Source organism: Plenodomus lingam (assembly GCF_022343315.1).
Source record: "Plenodomus lingam strain CAN1 chromosome Unknown contig_18, whole genome shotgun sequence".
NCBI classification, from domain to species: Eukaryota; Fungi; Ascomycota; class Dothideomycetes; order Pleosporales; family Leptosphaeriaceae; genus Plenodomus; species Plenodomus lingam.
The window spans coordinates 63,482-84,563 of NW_027093935.1; the positions used below are offsets into that span (position 1 = coordinate 63,482).

Here is a 21,082-nt window from a genome sequence, read left to right on the forward strand (position 1 = left end):
GAGATAAAGATTAAGCTTTTATTCTCTTTTCTACAATAGTACCTTAATAGGAGCTTATGTTAATATTAAGTTTGGTATACTTCTCTAGATTAAGTAAATTACTAGTCTTGAGAGCTATATTTATGCTCTATCCTAATAGTTATAATCTAATAATTAATTTGCTAAGTTATTCCTAAGCTCGTGATCACCAATATTTCATAGTTAGGATGGCAGTTTACACGAACACGGCCATCACGCGCGTGGCCTTGATATACCTATTAGATCTGATTAATAATACGCAATATACCCTGCTACACCTCTGGATCTTCCCCATGCACGGCCTTCCCTAAATTCATGCGATGTTCAAAGTCGCTAGTATCGATCGAATCGAGGTTTACGTTTCGACGCTGCTGTAGTTCACTTTTCGGTGTATATGTCTTGCAACTTCCTGATGATGATGGGGTTCTGGCATGCCAATCCCCCAAGTCTGCCAGTTCGTCTTGTAGTCGTAGAGGTTTCCTGAAACTTGCGTAAGACGCCGAACTATTGACAGACCTTAGAGAAGAAGCGTGGGACATCTCAGGTCGACGGCTTTGAATGGAATATGTCCTCGGGGTGGGTCTGATGCCGACTCGGGTTGTATGGTCTCGCCGTTGGCTTTGCCTTTTGCCATCCTTTTTTATGTATCTCTGCTCTGCATCGCTTAGTGGTCTTCTTCTCAGTTCCACATCATGAATGGCTTTGAGTTGTATCTGTTGTGGCTCGAAAGAGTCGTTGCTGAATTCGGGCTTCATGGCTTTTAGATTGGGTACAACCTTTGGCAAGTTGACATGACCCATGATGCGATCGCGTTCCGGGCGCCATGCCAGTTTTGATATGTTGCTCCAATCCAAGCACTTTTCATCTCGCAGGTTGCTTTGCCCAACTTGCACTGGTGCAGCTTCGTGTACATCTTTAATTCTCCGCCGCCACTCCTCCTCGTGCTGCGATGCATAACCGAAGAGGAAGCGAACGTCCTCCTTCTCATTCGGTCTCAGTCCTCTCAGTCTCGGTTCACCGTTGGGCAAAGTACCATTTTCCACGTCAAGATTCATCGCAAGAGCAAAGCATTCCTTAGCAGATTCGAAGTCATGTGTTCCACCATGGCCACGGCCGGCCCAGTATTCGCAGCGGGCTTGCAACTCGCGACTCTCAAGACGTTCAGCAAGCTCGCGGGCCCTGTAGGCAAGCTTCCGCATCTTCGAGTAGTAAGTGTTAGCCTGATTCTCTACGGATGGTATCCATGGTTTGCGCTCAATGTTAATCACAGCGCTTTGGAGGACTTGACAGCGCATCAGAATTGTCCGGAGCTGAATCAAGCGCATCTTTGTTTCATAGGCATCATGCTTCTTCAAGTAGGTAGGAATACTATCCTCAGGGACGTCCCCCTCTTCATCCTCGTCAGGAATGTCGCTTCCAACGCAGGAGATTCGATCCTCCGGGAGTGGTAGTATTGGCTGTATCATGTTGGATGCCTTCAGTTTTGACAGTAGGTCATAGTAGTCCGTCTCTGTAACACGGCTCTGATCAGCGTGGTCGGTCCGGGTCAACAGATCGTTGATTGCATATTCGTAACTCGATTTTTCCTTGGGAGGCGCTTCATGATAAGGCGACGGAGGTGTTTCCTGAATTGGATCGAAAGTGATTGTTTTTATCTCTGATAGACTTAGGCGTGCAAGCCTGGGTTGAAGCCTGGGTGAGATAATATTCCTAGAGCCCTCATGACCCTGCCGCGGCGCTACGACAGATACTTTGTTGTGGGTTTCATCGCGTCCCCAGGCAGGTTTGACGTCTTCAGGAAGCTTGTTAACAGGCTCTCTGTTGTATTCCCATGTTTTTGGATACAATGAAGATGGTTCAGGTCGACGTGGGGAAGTGGGGGCCCGTAGGTTTGCAAAAGAAGGTTCTGCGCTCACCGAAACGGATCGGCTATGGGCCTGACGAGGTGAGTTGCTGGTAGGGGTGGACTTGTCGGACATGACGAAACTTCTATTAGAATATTTGGGAGTGTTTGGGTGCACGGAACTCAATTTCTAGAAGACATTCCCATGCCTTGACTACTTCTACTTCGATTAGACCATGTGGACAATGTTGGTGGGCAAAGTCCTTGCTTTGTCTGAGCTGAATGGCTGTTGTTTCTTTGTGCACCTCTGAAGTAGCGCTGATAGAACAATGAAAAGACGGCATTGAAGCATTCTTTACGTTGGATTAAGCGATCTCATTGTGTCAATAAACTTACAAATATGCTACACTGTAATCGACAGATCGGCCATTACACTTGTTACAGGACGAGCATTAGGGACTTGGTATAGCTCAGCTCATTACAGACAAATGTTCTCCATGATTAGCCAAGAAAGATGATTTCCTTCTCACTCGATTCTGGGTGACGTCCAACGATGTGGCAGGGACATGCGCTTCGCCTTGGCAGCGGCGTGCTGTCTGAATTGAGCGCTCGTCTGACGACGTGTCTAAGTTCCATGTCAGTATCACGAGGTCACTGGAAACAGACTGTGGTAAATCTACCCGTGTTCCCATCACTTCGATCTTGGCTAGCAACTCTTCGTTGATCGTACGGTCCTCGTCAAAGCCAGAGCGACGTGTGGTAGAACGAGTCCTCTCAGCGCCTTGTCCGTAATCGGGGCTGATGCTGGAAGCAGCGCTGGTAGCACCAAGAGTTGAACGGTACATGTGTAGATCATAGTAAAGCAGGCCACGCTGGTGGTGAATTCTGGACAAAAACGCCTCGAGTCCTGAGACACGATCACAGAGCTCCAGTGCTTCGCTACAAGCTGCCAAGGCATTGTAGAGCTCATTGGGTCCCATAGGTCGCAAGATGTCGCTTTTGAGTAGCAGTCCCTCGGTACGCGCTTTTGGACTGAGCGGACCACGCAGTAGTCGCTCGACTTCCGCAAGGGCAGTGTTGTAGTTGCGCTGTCGAACGCAATGCTGAACTGCATCGAATAGCGGGTTCGCACAGTCGTTTGACAGCTGGAGCTTCTGTGGTGAGTAGATGACTGCGGTACCATAGGAAGACTCATGTCCAGGGCTTTTATTGCCATCCAGGCTTTCTAGGTCATCCTTTTCGGCTTCATCTATGGCGGCGTGAGGTAATCGTTGTTGCGCTCGCTCGTTCTCCAACTCGGCCTGAGTGGCAAAGCACACGCCCTGGAGCTCTTGCAGGCGACGTGTTTGCGCTTCGAAGGCTGCTTTGTACTGCAGGGCAAGGGCTGCCCAGGTGTCACGATCCACCTTGAGGCCGTGAATGGCACGCTCTATGTCTGTGACAAAGTCCATGGTTGTGGGTGTGGGCACTGGTGTGTGTGGGGTAGGGATGTGCGAATCAATAGGCATTCTGCAGTGTTTGGTATGCGTGTGCGTGTCGAAGGGTTGGATTGTGTAGGGAGTGAAGGGGATGGATTGATTTTGTTCGATTACCGCTTCCCAGAGATTCATCGTAGCTTCCCAGAGATTCATCGTAGCTTCCCAGAGATTCATCGTAGCTTCCCAGAGATTCATCGTAGCTTCCTCAGAGCCCTGTGGTCGCTTCCTCGGAGCATCATCGTCGCTTCCTCAGATGTTGAAACCACCGTGTCTGGCCACTTCAACAAACCTCCACAAGCCCGCATCCCCTGCAGCCTTCTTCACTTCCGCCACTTCACTCAGCTCGACCGCGCGATTGATGTCCGCATACCGCACGTCTTTCTGCGGGGCAGACGAGGCTTGGTCGCCGCCTGCTTCTGCCGTGTCCCGCCGTCCTCGACGCGCTTTGCCAACGTGTGCGCGAGGAAAATACTGCTCCATGATGTGCACCATCATATCTTTGCTAACGTGATTGGCAAGCCATCTCATGATCTCTTTGCTTTCGTCTGCCAGACCTGGCATGACCAGATGCCGGACCAAGACACCCTTCTTGGCAATACCGTCTCCCGTGAAGCAGAGATCACCAACTTGCTCGTGCATGGCCTTGACGCTCTCCATGGCAGTCTTGACATAATCATCTGCCTTGAGCAACCTCTTTCCGGTCTCGTTGTTCCACACCTTGAAGTCTGGCAGATACATGTCCACCAATCCGTCAAGCAGCTCGATACTTTCCAGTGAATCATAGGACGATGTGTTGTAAAGGATCGGTATGCGGAGGCCAATCTCGCGCGCATGGAGAATGGACAGCACCACTTGCGGGACAACGTGCTCGGGTGTAACGAGATTGATATTGTGCACACGGCCCACATCTTGCAGCTTGATATACCACTCCCCCAATGCCTCGGGCGTCAGATCAAAGCCTTTGCGCTGATGGGATATGTCGAAATTCTGGCAGAACACGCATCGAAGAGAGCAGCCACTAAAGAAGACCGATCCTGACCCGTTGTGGCCCTGAAAACATGGCTCTACATGGGTCTTGTCAGTCACTTCTATTGGCCACGAGATATAGGTCGTCTTACCTTCTCCAAAGTGCGGAGCAATAGTGTTGACCTTGACCGTCTCAGCGCCTATCAAGCAAACTCCTGTTTTCTCGTAGCGGTTCACCCCGCACCGCCTCGGGCACAGATTACAGTTACGCAGATGGCCGTATGCGAGGGATCGCTTTTTCGACGCATCTACCGAGGACAAGAGTTGATAGCGCGGAATGTAGTCATCAAGGAGAAATGGCGGTGCAAGGTACAAACTTCGACGCGTCTGAGGAATGCGAAGTTGGCCGATGGCCCGCGACGATATCCTCAAGGCGGATCGCGAGCTTGGAAGCGACGCCATATCATCACATCGGGCGCGTACATTGATTTGCAATATAACGGTGCAGATGGATGTGCGAGGTTACTTTGTGTGCGTAGATGATCTCGATGGCGAGAGGACTGGGACGAGGAACGTTGGAAGTGACGTCGCGAACATGCCGAGACCCACGGCCCAATCGCGAACACCCCCAATGTCAGCCTCAACTCCTCTCCAGCACAATCACGACCATCACCTGCTTAGGCTCGGAAGAATCATATCATGTGGCCGCATGAGAAACCATAGAAACTGATGCTAGGGCCAATTGCTGATTGTGTTTGTTCCTCCCCACTTGCACATGTGGGACGCGGCGAAAGACATAGGTACGCCGCTTCCGTGCATCACAACGCCATGGCGATACTCAGTAGCTCTCATCTCGCCGTATCAACAGGCCTAGGCTGCCATCAAATCGGCCATCTGCAAGATGATCTCTCAATTCTTCCCAGTTCTCATGACCGAGGAGCCGGGAAACCCCGTGGCACAGCACTCTCTCTACTACACGCTTGGCTCTCAGCTCAGTCACTGTACCTAGCCGATGTACCACGTCCCGTGTAGTACCCTCAAGCAATATTAAGCTTGCTTTGTGTCCCATGCTACCATCCCCAGATTCTAGCCAGCGTACCATGTGAGACCGAATGGTTCCATCCCTCACACAGACATACTACCTCCAGGCCCATGCAGGTACCCAGACCACATTGTAGGAGTACAGCCTCCCCAACCAACTAGCACCGCCAATCTACACATCAGATCTCCTCTATTTCCCGACCCTGACATCCTCTCCTAGCAACTGGCCGGTAACTGTAACTCCGCGTCAAAAGGCCAGGTCGAAAGCAAAGAGCGTGAGGACAAAGTTTGTACCTTGCAGTAATTCGCTCAACACAGGCCTGACTAGATTGTTCGCCCGGGCGCCATCATTGGGTAGCTTTCCCACCAACTCTCACAAATGGTATTGTGGGTTCGTTGCACGTTGGACTAAAGGAGCGTGGGTCCAACGACACGCGACAGGGCATTGCACATGTTTGTTGCACCGACATGGCGCAAGGGTACCACCTCCTTGGTTGCATTTTCTTGTCTTTTTCAGACGGCACCATTGCAATGACTATTTGCACCGCCGTAGATGCGTGGATATAAGAACACGATACATACGCCGTTGTGTCTGTACAGTTCAAGGAAGAAACATTGCCGAGAACGTTGACTTCAGCTCTTGCCTTGTCAACCTCTGAAAGATGCGCGCTCTCACTCTTCTAGCAGTGCTCTTCGGAGCCTCATCAACAGCTACTCTGATCCACACCGAGTTTCCCCACCTCCTCATTGCCCTAAAGCAATCACAGCCCGACACCCATTTCGACACCCAATTCGATGCAACCGTCAGCTACTTCGTTCGTCTCCACCTTCTTGCCTCCTTGCTCCCCATACCCCATGCCCCGCGCCCCTTCCACTAACATCGCCCTCCACACCCGTAGAACGCCACAGGGCTCTCGAAACATGTCGAAATCTCTTTCGATGTCCCAGACAACGAAGCAGCCATTTGCCGCCTAAACTTCCTTATCAACACGTCGCCTCAAAAGAACGCTCCTTACTCCCTTTCCGGCATGCCTCCTTATGCATTGAACATTTCGCGCCTGCAGCCCACCATCAACAAGGACACCGATACCTGGAACAGCCGGCCCAATGTCACAGATTATATGGCGACGTATCTGCTGACCCAGGCGGGTAGCGTAAGCACGGCATTTTCCAAGTGGTTTCCGTGCCCAAAAGGTCAAATTGCGCAGTTCCTGTTGTTGCCTGCTGATGAGGAGAGGGATTTTGAGTATTATTGGTTTGAGCTGGATTACCCGAAGCAGGATGGTGGGCCGCATGGTGTGGTGTTGGAGATGCATACCTGAATTAAGAGGATTGCGTGGAAAGTTTTGCTGAGAGGGACATGGGCCCACGGCTTGCATCAAGCGGATAGATGTGTTTGTTGTGCTGCTGGAAAGTAAAGATTCCAATTCTGAATCAGTACCGTGAGCCATGACCTTTCCACTCATACATCACCCGTGTCAGGGTATTGACAAATTTGCCTGCGATTTTTACCACGGCGCCTTCTTTCACCCCAGTACCGTCTAACCTATCCCACTCACGTCTAAGTGGCATCTTGTCTCTCTTGTCCTTGTTAAAGCTGAACTCGTCGATAATCTCCTTGCCTTCATCGTCAATCGTCTTGATTACAACAACACCTGGCGGATATCGATGTCCATCGTCGTACGCAATAGCTTGTAGCTCAACATCATCGCCATTGTACCAGCGGTGTTCTGGGACGGCAAAGTCGGAACTCTGTGACGAAGTTTTGATGGTGGAGTAGCATGGCGACGGTGTGCTTGAAGTCTGTGTTCCATGGTCGGTGTAGAGAGGCGTATGCGTTGCAAACGATGATTGATGGTATACTTGTGGCAAGGGCACCGTTGGCCTACGTTCCGAAAGACTGCTGTTGAATTGCACTGCATCTTGCGGTGTCAAGTCAAGGGGGGATCCGGTCATGGTGGGTGATTTCGAGCCCACACCTATCTCCTGGTCATGATTGCGGAGTTCCTGATACGTGTAGAATTCTGCGTCTTCATTGCGTCTGCGAAATGGACGCATACTCGTGGTGAAACGCTTGTAGTAGTAAGAGGACCAGGTAGTGTTCGCGTCCGACAATGCACACGCGACTGCTGGAAGGTTGTCGAGTTCATACTTGATGTCGTGATAAATTGCGCTCTGGGTCCGGTTATGTACTGTGCCTCGAGGATACATGCTTGTTATTGTGGTTCAAAGGGAACAAATAGCGCATGCTGCTGCAGAATCGTGAACGGCGCTGCCACCATGGGGAACTTGCAGATATTGGAATTCTTGATCGAGTGAGAGACCCAAGGTTCAACAGTCCATCAAAAAATCGGCACACAGTGTTCTTTGAAGAGGAGCCCAGACTATATTAATGGGTCAGGGAGCTAGTCCTAATTTGGTCGAGAAAAAGCCATTCACTAGCTCCGACCCCCTGATGATAGCCACTCATTTTCCAATACTATGGGGATGAGATGCTGAAATCTACGCAGGAAAGATTCTCCGTTATTCTCTTGTGGCATGTACACAACGAAAGTGAATCAGGTCGTCTCGAGGGAAAGTTTAGGGCATTGGGTGGTGATACTGATGGTGATGACAAGAGGGTCTGCCCCAACAAGAGCGGCGGAGGTGGCGATGGAATCTTCGCTTCTGGATTGAGAAGAATATCATTTAGGAGGACTCTGGTGCCTGAATTGGCCGATCCCAGCTCTGTTGGCTTTCAGCTGGCCAGAAGCGGTGTTGCTGTGGTCTAGCTCCGTAGTCAGCTCGGTACATATACGCCACTCCCGCCTGTTCAAATGCGCTTGCAAAGTGGAGGATTTCTTTACCACGGCACAGTCCGCATGAACCTAACCGACCAGCTCATTCTTGCATGAGGGACTTTGACGTTGTCTCGGCCCCTCTGATGGTGGGAATTGATGTCGAATCATACCATCAGCGCGGTTATATACATCGAGATATCGCACTCTCATCCCTTCATAACCACACTCCGCCTTTTCCTGCATTTTAGTGGGAGCTCGAGTCTTCTTCGCCTTGATAACTCTCCTGGTGCGACAGTCAAACAATTCTTCGACTGCCGGTTGCCCTTCTTCGTCGAAGCTCTTAGCTACGATGACGCCGGGAGGTACGCGATTGGAGACCATCGAGTTGCCCGCCTTTTCGTCGCTTTGAGATGGTAGATCATCTTTCAGTAGCAGTGAATCAGGTTTCGCGGCGGTGTTTATTGATGCATTGTGTTGTTGGGCCATCAGTGGGTTCACTGGCTTGTACAGTATGCAGTGTGCCATCAGTCAAACATAGAACTGACTCCGTCTTGATCGCTGTGCTGCTGTGCGCATGGCTTCAGGAAGTGGGGTGAGTTGGGCCTGTTTTGTATCATGAGAGGGCACGCACTGGGATTGTTGTGTGTTATCATTGCTCATATTAACTACTAGGTTCTGGGATGTACCTAGCGGACAAGGTTTGTACTTGCTAGGTCAAGCATGTCGGGTTGCGACGCCGCCCACTGGACCTTTGACGGACTCTTTCGCGCGATGTTTAAAAACTTTTGAATATAAGATTCTCTGAACTGTGAGGACAAGGAAAGGACAGGAGGGAGCGACAATGGTGCAAGCTTGAAGTGGATGGGTGACCCGCCATCACGTGGCGTCCTCGCGACTGGCTGTTGGAACTCTACACACGTAGCAGAGTAGACCTTGCCTCACTAAAAGCTGCAAATAGCCCAACCTGTGAGTCTGACATCATTTGTTGCCTTGGAAACACTGTGTCGTCGTCATGCCGCACTTTAAGAATTGAGTTGCTCCCGGGCTCTCACCACATTAGAACAAGGAGCTGCTCTAACCAGATCTGGAATCCGATGTTGAAAGATGGAATGAATGGCCTATGAAAGAGAATTGGTAATTAGGAAGAGAGGGGGGCTAGAATGTGCATGGCATACAAGCGACATGATGCTTGGTATCTTTTTTACCATGCCAACCCATGCAGCCATCGAAGAGTACCGGTAGGGGCGTCAAGGTCCCTTTTCGAATCAGTCAAGTCCCAGCCGTCCATTCTAAAAGGCGAGCAAGCCCATATACATGTACATGTGCAGTGGACAGCATCGATAGCACTTGGCCTGCACCTGAATGACGGCGACCTACTGGTGACGCATCCGCAAGTACTCGGTGATGGGATTGTGGGCACAATCGTCGAAGTCCATAAAAGACTGAATGTTATTGCTGTGAACGTGGTCTCAAAGCATACATATAGTCAGATCCATCATTCTGAGACAGGCCCCTGATACCATACGCAGCTTACGCTTCCTAGGGTACGGCTCTCGACTTGGCCTTGATGATCGTGCTAAGGTCGAAAACTGGCAGATCAGGAAGCGGCAATTCCATGATTGCAATCGTAAGCGCAGTCAAAAAATAGAAGCCCAGGACAGAAGCAGCAAAAAAACATCCACCTGTTCCGACTGCCAGTTTGTTGCCCAAAGCAACGTTGCCCTGACCGAGGTGGAAGAATGCACCTGCACCCAGGCCGAAGCCAATTGTAACGGTGGCGAAGATGAGAACGAAGACGCCGTTTACTCGGAGCGAGCCCAGGAGGAAGATGAAGGAGAGCAGACACATGGCGACGAGGTAAAATGCTAGGAACTATTGTTAGTCGCTATGGCAGTCGTCGATGAATATGATAGGGAGCATATAATTTACCGTAGCTGGACAAAAATAAGGGTGTCTGATTGGCAGCTCCTGGGCCACCCAAGCCACTGCCGTCTGGATTGAAGAAACCAATGGCGTTGAACCATGGGATGAAGGTTGTCGCGTACGACAGGAGATGTGCGCCGTAAGCAAGGAACACAATCATGGGAAATGTGTTGCCGAGAAGGAATTCGCCTATGCCAGCGAGGATGAGAAGCAAGCCACCGAACCAGATGTTAACCGTGAGGGTTGCTGCGGATAGGCCTCCTGCGCCATGCCAGCCCACTGATTGCACGTCAGTGATGGAATCTCAGGGAATCAAACATGGAAGAAGCCACGTACTGTAAGCTGCAGAGAGTGGCAACACTGCTACAGAGAAGCCTAATACGCCAACCTAGTGTTTCGATTAGTAGCTCATGTCATGGCTCCTACAATGCGACAACCTACAGGCGTCGGATTCCCAAAGGTCTTTCGCAGAGACCCCGAGACTTGGGTCTTTGGGGAGATGAAGAGTCTCTCGTAGAGTTCTGGTGCCAAGGTGACGGTCTTTGCAAGCTCGTATCGGAACTTCTCTTCGCTGTCAAAGTGTGTCTCATGGGAGCGGTTCTCATTAGTGTTGAAATGATCCCGAGAAGCCATTGTAGCTGATGAAGGATATGTGATGGTAGATGAGGTTTTGTTACAAGACGCAACACCACAAAGCTCGATAAACTCCAGGTACGGGGTACTCTGGGGTTTCTTATGTAGCAACGGCTTGATTCCGCCTCTGAAACTCTTTCACTGCAAAACTCCATCCGTCCAGTCTAGCAGATGGCATTCGCTGCATAGTCCGCAGAAGTAGTGTGAAGCTACTATTAAGCCAGTAGTCGAGTAGCGTTTGGATGTCGGCCAGGTGATCCTGACTCCATGTAGACTCAGATGCGAGCCATGAGAATCACCATACCAATCACACAAACCGCGCTATTTGTGTCCATTGGACCTTTCCATGACCGCTGTGTAGCCACTTGTGTGCTAAGTTCGTGTCGAAGTGCCTTTTGGTTCCGCCCGAGTGGCTGGAATACCGCGGTAATAAGAGCTTCATGACGAGCAGGCTTTATCCATGCTGACCCAATGTGGGATGCGGGAGCGCGGCTACAACAGTTTGCTCATAGCCGACTCAACCTTAGTACCTGCGTCTTCCCCGCAACCTCTATGACCACTACCCCGCAAGAAGCAGGAATTGAGCCTTGTTAGACTCTGCTATACCTACTCTGCCACAGATGACCACAGCATATACGCACCAAGAATGAGTAACAGCCTCCTCTGTTCATGCTAGCCAATCATGTGATGTTTCGACATGGTGTGCCAAGAGCAAATAGCAATATAGCGGACTCGCATGAAATCTCCGCTCGTACCATGCATGCGGCCTTAGGATAATCGCCGAGTTGCTGGCAGCAATACACGTCGCCATTGGTGCATTGTTTCGGTCGACGACTTTGCTTTTGTCGAACGAGAGTTGCTCTACCCTGCCCCCTGATGTCACCGTTCGTCTGTTAATAGTCTAGTCATACCGGTACAGTTTGTCGGTCGATTTCGATCTATACCATCATGTGATAGCATCAGATGCCGAAAAAGGTGTATGGAGGCCAAGTGTAGATAATAGTAGGTACCGTAAGCCATTGCAAATTGATGCTGGAGTGGAGTTGTCCACGTGAATCAAGTGATGTTGTTACGATCCCTACCACATGCAACTGTCCAATCTCCCCGACGTCGACCACTAATCAGGTACCTGAGACCTCCTTCATCTCCCCCACCGACTTTTTCCCATCTTCAGTCTCCATCTCTTCCTTCATTCCCTTGTTCTCCATTTGGGACCTTCCACGGCAAAGATCCATTTCAATAGATTATATCTTCCTCGTGCAAAAGAGGAATACCAGCAGCCCATGACGCAGTTGAGGCTCCTGCCAATGTCCGACCAGGTTGGTGGAGCGCGCCACACCTCCCGTTTCCGCTCTTCGCATAAGTTCTCGGACGACATGAAACCCATCGCGCGCTCCGCCACCGTTTCAACCCGGGATCTGGGCGCTTCGTCGATATGAAACAAATCGTTTGCACTGCCATCTGTAGTTAGAGAACTACGATGTTCGGATGGTTTCCTGTCAAAATGCTTGATGGCCATCGTCCCGGACTTGCCTATGCTGAACCCGCCGCCTTAATCCACCGACCTCCGATCTTGGAGACGGCAGTTGTTCCCTAAGTGGCCAATGACTCCGCACAAGCAAAACTAAGAAGTTCCACTCTCTGTTCGAGATCCCAGGAACAGGCAAAGCGTGGGATTTGCTAGAGTCGAGAACAAAGGGTAAGCGCCATTTTGATTGCAATCCCATCCGAACTTCGTTTCGAATGTTTAATGAATTGGCCCACAATATGACGAGAAAAGTGAGTACTCGGGTGGTGAGAACAGTGGTATATAGGCTCTCGGTGCCTTTTTTCTCTTGCTTCTTACCAAACAACAGTTCCTTCACTTCGACTACAGCTTTTTCTGCCACTTTCAGGTCTGAGACCTCACATTCGTTCTATCGTCACTCACTCTACACGTTCTTTTTAAGAAGCCAGACTTCTGTTTCAACCCCTACCAGCACGCCTAGCTTTTCCCAGACAGCGCATCAACACGTTACCATGAAGTCCTACTCCGCCGCCGTTGCTCTTGCTAGCTTCGTCTCCTCGGTTGCCGCCCATGGCTACATCAGCTCCCCTAAACCTCGTATGCCCGGTAATGGTCTCAAGGAAGCCTGCGGTGAACAGGTCTACAATAACCAGTTCTCCGACCACTTCGGCAATGTCCAAGCTGCTCTCCAGAACATGCAGGGCAGCCAGCCAAACTGCAGGATGTGGCAGTGCAAGGGTATTCCCTTCTCTGACTCTGCCGAGGTGTTCTCCTACACAGCCGGCCAAGTCATCCCCATGAAGGTTGAAATCCGTGCGCCTCACGACGGTCACGCCAACGTCTCGATTGTCAAGACCAGCTCCGACACGGTCATCGGCTCTCCCTTGATCAGCTGGGACGAGTATGGGCTCACCTCGGTCCCACTCTCCTCCCGTCCCGAATGGCTCTCCTTTGACATCACTATGCCTGATGTCAGCAGCGAATGCACCACCCCCGGTGAATGTGTCATTCAGTGGTTCTGGGACGCCCCTACGATCAATCAGACATACGAGGCCTGCATCGATTTCACAATGGGCGGTGGCTCCGGCTCCGGTACTTCTCCCGCTCCCGCCAGCTCTGCCCCTCCGGCCTCTTCCACACCCGCTGCTACGCCCAGTCCTGCCCCAGCCAAGCCTGCCACTGCCGCTGCCCCGTCTACTGAGTCTGGAGGATCTGGCTCTACCGTTCCTAAGAGCTTCACCGTGGACAGCTTCGTCAGCTGGCTCAAGTCTAGCTCCAATGTCCCCGAGACCTTCACAATGGACACCTTGATCAGCTGGCTCAAGACCAACGCTGGCTCTGATGTTGCCAACAAGGTCCGCCGCATGGTAGCTCTTACGCGCCCTCACCCCCGTGCTTTCCAGGTCTAAGCTACTCACATGATCAGGAGTGGAGCCTGCTAGACCTGGCAAAAATAACTTCGAGGTGTTGCTGGCAAGTCGAATAGCTATTCAATTCTGTTGTAGATATACAATTCAATGATGCATATATATTATCACCTGCTTTTTGCAGAGACATCGCAACGCTTTCTTTTTGCTAGCCATGGTGACTCTCAGCAATGCATGATTTGACCGTTATGACTGACTGAGAAAGAAACGCAGCCTTTCAAGATGAATGTGTTGATATACCAGTAGATGAACATCTCACACAGTCCAGGACTACCCGAGGACTCTTGCATAGCATCTACTTGAGCATTAGCTTGCTCAAGTGACACGAACTGGTGGGAACCAATAACTATGCTGACAGCATCTGATACATTGGTACCTGGATGCTGAACGTGAAGACGATGCATGTTCTGTAATAGGGTAAAATAGCGAGTACTCACTGTCACCAGGATAATAGGTTTACTCATGATACACAGTTAGGACGAACATACACGAAGGATTGTCTTTCTGTGACGAGATCCCACCTGTCTGTAACACTTGCTTAATCGTACAAAGCGGCGACATACAAAAGCGCCAGACTTTGCAGCTACATGTACATGTGCTAATCAACACAATCCTAAGACTACGAGGTGAATAGTCGGTATCACTGTTCTAAATGGTCCAAGCGAAGAGTGAGAAGGAGTGCACATATCCTACACCCTACATCATAAATCTGTCAGTATGGCAGAGCTGGGAGACTGGCTGTTGCACTAAGTCACTGCCTTCAATTGCAGCTGCGTAACCGAGAAAGCCTAGAAGGCGGTGAGGCTTCAGACTTGTGAAGTTACACAGGCAATGCCGATCAAGTAGTAGAGTATAGTCTTGCCGCGACAAGTGAGGGTGCGCCGCATGGTTACACAAAGCCAGGGTCCGGGTGTGGAGTTAGATTGTAACGTGATCCACCACCGAGCGCCCACCCCCACCGAGCGCCCACCAACACCAAAATCCACCACCCACTAAATGAGGATATTGCGCCACCCACAATAGCTATTATTACGAGATTTCTTAGAGTCGCGATTATTAGATCTATTAGAGTAGATTAAATATTTTAGATTATGTAAGCAGCTTTTTAGGGGGTCTAATTAGGCGCCCACGCTGTGAAGTTGCCTCTACTACTATATCCTCTTCTACTAGCTCCTTATTAACCACCTTAGCTAGTATAATAGTAGGAGGCTTAAGGATTTGCCTCTTGCCTATTTAGGACGTTTTAATATTATTTTAGAGTTACTTTTCTAGTTGCTTAGTAGTTTTCTGCTTATTACGTGCAGTAGCTTTTTAGGTAGCTTTCTCCTCCTGCTCCTTCTTAGTAATTACTTAATTTAGGCAACGCTCCTCTATAAGTTAAGCTTTAGTAAGCTTCTATTACTTATAAAGCTTAATTACCTTACTTTTTTAGTGTTATAGCTCCTATTCTTTAAGGTTCTTTTACTCCTAGAGCTTAAATACTTACTCTACCTTTAATAGTAAAATAAATTAGGCACTACTACTATAATTATTATTAGGGGGTAATAATAGAGGTTTACCACGCTTCCTACGCTTCTTCTTATTAGCTAGGGCAGCCCTTAGGTGTTTATTTTTGTAGTTAAGTAGAGTATTTCTTACTAATATAGTATAGATTATCTAGCTAAGCTTCTTTAACTATTTATTATAGATATTAATTATAGTATTATAGAGTAACTACTCTATCTTTCTCTAATTACTTATACTTAATATTAAGGTTATACTATTACTTAAAGAAGGCTAGTTGCTATTATTTATAGGTGCTTTAAACCTTAAAAGGATAATATTAGGGTTAAGTAGTAAGATACCTATCACTTTAAAAGCTATTAATATTAGCTTTTCCTTAAAGGTATTACTCTATACAGTATTAAATAACTAGTAGAAATCCCTCTTAGTAATATGTCGCAAACCAAGAATAGGGCAAAAGTGAACACTGTTACCCCACCCCGATAAGTTGATATATATGGTGGGATATTGATAAGATATTATATTGCGACATAATACTTATAAGCCCTTAGGAGCTATCTAGAAAACTAGATAGTTAAGCTTTATATAAAGCTGCAAAGGGAGCAAATACTATAATATTAAGTAGCTAAAGGGTGTAAGTGCTATAAGGGGGATATATTATAAGTAGGATCTTATATTTATTATAGTACTTAATAAACTCTATTATTACGTAAGATCTATAGCTATTAAGGATAAGGAGCTAGTATAAAGTATAAGCTTTAGCTTTTGTCTTGCGATTAAACACCTCCTTAAGCTAGGATACCCCTAGGGTGTGGCTTATCCACCTACTTAGTAATCCTGCAAAGAAAGCTTAGTATTGTAATAGGTTAAAATCTTGTAACTAGGTATCCTATAGAGCTCTAGATTAGGACTAATAAATAAGGGTAGGGGTAAGAGTAGTACTATTAGCGCATATGCAAGCTATAGTAGTAATCCACTCCCTATTACTATCCTAGAGTATAGCTCTAATCTTTCTCTACTTATAGGCGCTCTTATTAAACACACGTTTAGTTTTTAATAGTACTCTAATAAGAAAACCCTTCTTATCTATATTGTAACGACTTAGGTAGGTAGGGCATCCAAAAGGTATCCTATACAACTTAAAGGCATATAGGAGTGCGCGTCTGTATAGAAAAGGATAAGATTCCTATACCTATAGGTCTTGTACAAAAGGACAAGAAGAATATGCCTATCCTAACTATAGGCGAGCTGTTCTCTATATATATTAGTAAGTTAGTGTAAAGGGCTTAGGCTTATACCTAAGCCTAGGTCTAACACAAGATAGACTAAGTCTAACACCACTACTAAGCAAACACACTAGACACCTATAAAAAGGCGTGGAGGGCTTATCTCTCCTTTAAGATACTAAATACTATTATCAACGCTTATTATATTCCCCCTTAAGGCTAGTCTATAATATTTTAGTATCTTCTTCTAAATATACTATAATAGTAATAAGAGATAGATGCGCTAGATATTTAGAATAACTAGGTGCAACCTAATATAGTAGAAAGGCTAATATAACAGGTCTATAGATTAATAGAATAATAGGCTTAAGACTCTGCTATAATAGCTATACTACGTTAATAGAACAAAGAAATACGCAATTAGATTCTATCCTAACCCTCCTCTAAGCCTGCTAGGTTTAATAACATGCTGCCTCTACCCTCTCCCGCCTTATATTGCAAACCTTTCCTAGTTAGCTTACTATATAATAGCACTAAGGCAAACTTCTCCTCCTAGTAAATAACTATAGAGTTTAAACTGCGTGCAGACAAGGTCTTTATTAGGGATAAGGAGGCAAGGTTTATATATATTTAGTCCTAGTTATTACCTATAGTCTAGCGCGCTATAGCACTATACTTTAAGGATAGTACACGCAAGCGTTAGGATATAAGCAGGTTTCTTAACTACCTAGCGTTCTATTATAGTAACTACTATAGGCAGGAGCGCGCCTAAGTTGCGTTAGAACACTTATATTAGGGCTAAAATTAGCCTTTTATAGAGTTCTTTATAAATTTTGTGTAGCTTCTTATATAGTTAGGAGGTTTATACTAGAATAATAAATAGAAGCTTTTATAACTTTAGCAATCTCTTAATAGCTACATGCGCTTAGTTTCCCTTAATAGGGGAGTCTTTAGGACAAACTATAATATAGCTATAGAGGAATATAAGACAATTATAGTAGATATTAAAATAGCCTCTCTAGAACTAGGGTTTCTTTAGGCTAGTAAGTCTAAGGAACCCTAGTAGAGGTCTACCTTAGATTAGGACAGCGACACAAATATAGTAGAAGTGGCAGCCTTATTAAGTGCACCTACTAAACTACTAATATTACGTCCTAACTAGATCCTATAGGACCTATTTAATACATAGAAACTAGCAAAGGTCTGCACCTAGTGTAGATAGGGTAGTTATTTTATGCGTGCATATCCTAATACCCTATTGCTATAACTAGTAGGTGTTAAGATAGTTATAGTATTAGTAAGTAGCCCTAATTTAGGAAACTAGCTACCCCTAACCCTAGGCTAAGTTAGGGGTATAAGGAGGACACTGTAACAGAGGAATTATTAATAGTAAAGGCTATTAAGTATCCCCTAGATATTAAGGCAGGGTTAAATAATCCTCCCTTCTTTATTCCCCTTCTCCTAGGTAGAGTAGAGAACGTGTAAGCGATAGTTAATTTAGGGTGCTAGTATTTTAGTGCAGTTAAGGAAAAGTTAGCAAGATAGATTAGTAGGACCTTTATTAATATTCCCCCGCGACTCTTGCAATATACCTAGGGAATTACTAAGGGTACAAGAATTACATAGTTAGTAGTATTAGACTATAATTTAGATAGTTAGTAGTCTTAGCTTTTAGCTTATGTAGTACCTTATCTTTCCTATTAACTAATACTAGGTAGACTATAGCTTTACAGAGAGGGCGTTATTATAGACATTCTACAAGGCGAATTAATAATTAGGAAGGCAGGAAATATAGTAGTATAAGAGAGCAGGAGACGCCTATATCCTACCTATATCTCTATTATCTTAGGTTTAGTTATAGCAGGGTTACTAAATTAAGAACCCTAATAGGAAGATATATAGGTATAAATTTTTACAATAAATATACTAGATATATTATAGGCAATATATAACTTACGCCTAATAAAATATCTAGGAAGTGTTAATAAGGGAAGTCCTATTAATATACACACTATCTATATTACTAGTAATATAGTTTCCTATAAACCTAAGCATAAAACTAGAAAGATAAAGTTGCTACTAGAACTTTAAGAGTTTAAGGACCTGTTTAACAAAGAGTTAGCAAGCAGTTTACTACCTTATTAAGGTAGTATAGATTACTATATTTAGTTAATAACTCTCCTAGATAGAACCTAGCCTAACCCCCTATAGGGTCCCCTGTACCCTATATTGCGTAACTAATTACTAGAACTAAGAATATAACTTACTAGATTAATAGATAAGGGCTAGATCTAAGCAAGCTCCTCTATAGCTAGAGCTCTAGTGTTGCTAGTAAAGAAGCTATTAGGCAGTTAGCGTCTATGTGTAGACTACTAGATGCTTAATAGTATAATAACCTTAGACTAATACCTACTACTACTTATTAAGGAAACTTTACGTATACTATCTAGCGTAAATTAGTTTACAAAAGTAGATATTTGCGCTACCTTTTACAAAGTTAGAATAGTAGAAGGTTATAAGTCCTTAACTACTTTCTATACCTAGTTTAGGTTATATAAATAGTTAGTATATCTATTTAGTCTTAGTAGTGCGCTATCTACTTTCTAACAATATATTAATACTACGCTTGTAGAGTTACTTAGATTATATATAATAGCCTACCTTAATAATATCCTAATTTATTTAAGAGGAGACTAGTTTAACTATATAGAAAAAGTAAAGCGTGTACTTACACTATTAAAAGAAGTAGGACTACACCTAGACTTAGAGAAATGTGCTTTTAGTATTAAGGAGGTACGCTACCTAGGCTATATTATTAAGGCGGGCAAATTACTTAGACCTAACCCTAAAAAGCTTAGGGCAGTATAGGAATAGGAATCCCCTAGGAATATAAGAGAGGTAAGGAGTTTTCTAGGTTTTACTAACTTCTACTATAATTTTATCGTAAAGTTTTCTAAAATAGTAGCACCTTTAAACTAACTAACTAGGAAGAATACCCTATTCTAATAGGGAGAGGAAGAACAAAGTATATTTAATGCGCTAAAAAAGGCGTTTATATTAGGACTAGTATTAACACAATAGGACCTAGCTAAAGAAATATTATTAGAAGTAGACTATTTAGGATACGCTCTTAGGGGTTGCTTATTGCAAAAAGTTAGGGGCGTCTAGCGCCTAGTTACTTACTACTCTATAGCACTAACGCTAGAGAGATAAAACTATACTATATATAACAAGGAATTACTCGCTATTATTAAGTATCTTAAAAGTTAGTTAGTAGAGTTATAGAGTATTTATAAGCTATTTACAATATTTACAGACTATAAAAACTTAGAGTACTTTACTAGCCTTTAAAGCTTAAGCAAATAATAGTGCTACTAGGTAGAGGAACTTTTAAAATATTAGTATATCCTATAGTATAGACCTAGCTATCTTATAGGATAACCTAATACCTTAAGTAGATAACCACAAGATTTAAACTCCTCTAAAGTAATACTATAGTTAGTAATGCGCCCTAAATTAATTTAGGTTGCAGTGTTAGAAGTAGAGGAGGCGTCTAAGTTACTAAAGGGCGCTAGCCTCTTTGCTAACCTGTATATGTAGACACTATAGGACAAAGCGGTACTAGAAGATAAGATATACTAAGTACGTCTTAATGCGGTTTAGAAAGGCGCTAGGTCTTTTCTAGTTTTAGCTAATATAAGGCAATAGATTAGGGACTATATAATTAGTGCATATGGTACTTTGCTCTAGAGGGGTGTTATTTAGTTACTAATATAGGAACCCCTTATAACTACTATTATATAGTAAGTATATAAATTAGGTTTAGTAGGATACCTAGGAAAGAATATAATATTTTAAATACTACGCCGCAACTATTATTAGGATAGAATATTAGGAGATGTTATGTGGTATATTTAAAACTACTATTATTATAGTGCTTATATCTCCTAGAAGCGCTAATAGGGTCTGTTGTAACCTATACTAGTCGCGTTACAATACTAGTCCTAAATATCTATAGATTTTATAGTTAACCTACTAGTAAAAGAGGATAGCAAACCCTAGTACCTATTAGTTATTACTAATAGATTATCTAAATATATTTGGCTTAAAGTAATAGTCTCTATAATAGCTAATTATTGTGCAAGAATCTTCTAGGATAACTAGTAGTAGTTCTAGGGCTTCCTATCCTCTATTATTACTAACTAAGGCTTAGACTAGTTAGGATCCTTCTAGATAATATTATACTAGATAATAAAGATAAACTAGTTACTATCTACTATATACCACCCCTAGATAGATAGCAGGACAGAGCAGGCAAACTAAGAAGTGCAGGTAGTGCTGCGTATAATAGTATGCTTTAAGCAGACTAACTAGCCTAACTGCCTTCTAGCCTACTAACTTACACTTAATAATAGGGACTCTAGCATAACTAGTGTTAGCCTAAATCTACTTTTAAATAGGTATACTATAGACATGCTATAAAAGACAATATTACTACTAGTAAAGCCTAAGAATCCTTATAGAGAGGCTGTAGCGTTCTTATCACACCTACAGAGGGGTGTAGAGCTAGCGCAAGCTACTATTATATTCTAATAGTAATAATAATAGGAAGTAATAAACTAGTCCTAATACCTAGCTAAAAAGTTCCTAAAAGGTAATATAGTTTAGTTTATAATACGTAATATAAAGATAAACTAACTAAGTAAAAGGTTTAACTAGCTATAGGTAAAGTATAAA

General features: G+C 45.2%; 9 protein-coding genes across 9 annotated transcripts; 3 read left to right on the plus strand and 6 right to left on the minus strand.

Moving 5' to 3' along the window:
• Nucleotides 1–290: 290 nt before the first annotated feature.
• Nucleotides 291–1,997, minus strand: IAQ61_003492 (uncharacterized protein; the record flags this gene model as incomplete). The annotated part of the gene is made up of 1 exon (XM_003836906.1): nt 291–1,997. One exon carries the CDS (start codon nt 1,995–1,997, stop codon nt 291–293), a length of 1,707 nt encoding a protein of 568 aa, XP_003836954.1.
• Nucleotides 1,998–2,387: 390 nt separating this feature from the next.
• IAQ61_003493 (uncharacterized protein) lies at nt 2,388–3,312 on the minus strand (the record flags this gene model as incomplete). The annotated part of the gene is made up of 2 exons (XM_066095989.1): nt 2,388–2,486; nt 2,542–3,312. 2 exons carry the CDS (start codon nt 3,310–3,312, stop codon nt 2,388–2,390), a joined length of 870 nt encoding a protein of 289 aa, XP_065953865.1.
• Nucleotides 3,313–3,588: 276 nt separating this feature from the next.
• On the minus strand, nt 3,589–4,767 carry IAQ61_003494 (uncharacterized protein; the record flags this gene model as incomplete). Its single annotated transcript, XM_066095990.1, has 2 exons — nt 3,589–4,403; nt 4,458–4,767. The coding sequence occupies 2 exons, from the start codon at nt 4,765–4,767 to the stop codon at nt 3,589–3,591; spliced, it is 1,125 nt and encodes a 374-aa protein (XP_065953866.1).
• A 958-nt stretch (nt 4,768–5,725) lies between these two features.
• Nucleotides 5,726–6,668, plus strand: IAQ61_003495 (uncharacterized protein; the record flags this gene model as incomplete). Its single annotated transcript, XM_066095991.1, has 2 exons — nt 5,726–5,728; nt 6,246–6,668. The coding sequence occupies 2 exons, from the start codon at nt 5,726–5,728 to the stop codon at nt 6,666–6,668; spliced, it is 426 nt and encodes a 141-aa protein (XP_065953867.1).
• A 112-nt stretch (nt 6,669–6,780) lies between these two features.
• IAQ61_003496 (uncharacterized protein) lies at nt 6,781–7,557 on the minus strand (the record flags this gene model as incomplete). The annotated part of the gene is made up of 1 exon (XM_003836909.1): nt 6,781–7,557. The coding sequence occupies one exon, from the start codon at nt 7,555–7,557 to the stop codon at nt 6,781–6,783; it is 777 nt and encodes a 258-aa protein (XP_003836957.1).
• A 281-nt stretch (nt 7,558–7,838) lies between these two features.
• IAQ61_003497 (uncharacterized protein) lies at nt 7,839–8,117 on the plus strand (the record flags this gene model as incomplete). Its single annotated transcript, XM_066095992.1, has 1 exon — nt 7,839–8,117. One exon carries the CDS (start codon nt 7,839–7,841, stop codon nt 8,115–8,117), a length of 279 nt encoding a protein of 92 aa, XP_065953868.1.
• A 96-nt stretch (nt 8,118–8,213) lies between these two features.
• On the minus strand, nt 8,214–8,612 carry IAQ61_003498 (uncharacterized protein; the record flags this gene model as incomplete). Its single annotated transcript, XM_003836910.2, has 1 exon — nt 8,214–8,612. One exon carries the CDS (start codon nt 8,610–8,612, stop codon nt 8,214–8,216), a length of 399 nt encoding a protein of 132 aa, XP_003836958.2.
• Nucleotides 8,613–9,665: 1,053 nt separating this feature from the next.
• IAQ61_003499 (uncharacterized protein) lies at nt 9,666–10,682 on the minus strand (the record flags this gene model as incomplete). The annotated part of the gene is made up of 4 exons (XM_003836912.2): nt 9,666–9,991; nt 10,056–10,328; nt 10,386–10,437; nt 10,491–10,682. 4 exons carry the CDS (start codon nt 10,680–10,682, stop codon nt 9,666–9,668), a joined length of 843 nt encoding a protein of 280 aa, XP_003836960.2.
• Nucleotides 10,683–12,701: 2,019 nt separating this feature from the next.
• On the plus strand, nt 12,702–13,598 carry IAQ61_003500 (uncharacterized protein; the record flags this gene model as incomplete). The annotated part of the gene is made up of 1 exon (XM_003836913.1): nt 12,702–13,598. One exon carries the CDS (start codon nt 12,702–12,704, stop codon nt 13,596–13,598), a length of 897 nt encoding a protein of 298 aa, XP_003836961.1.
• Nucleotides 13,599–21,082: the final 7,484 nt, after the last annotated feature.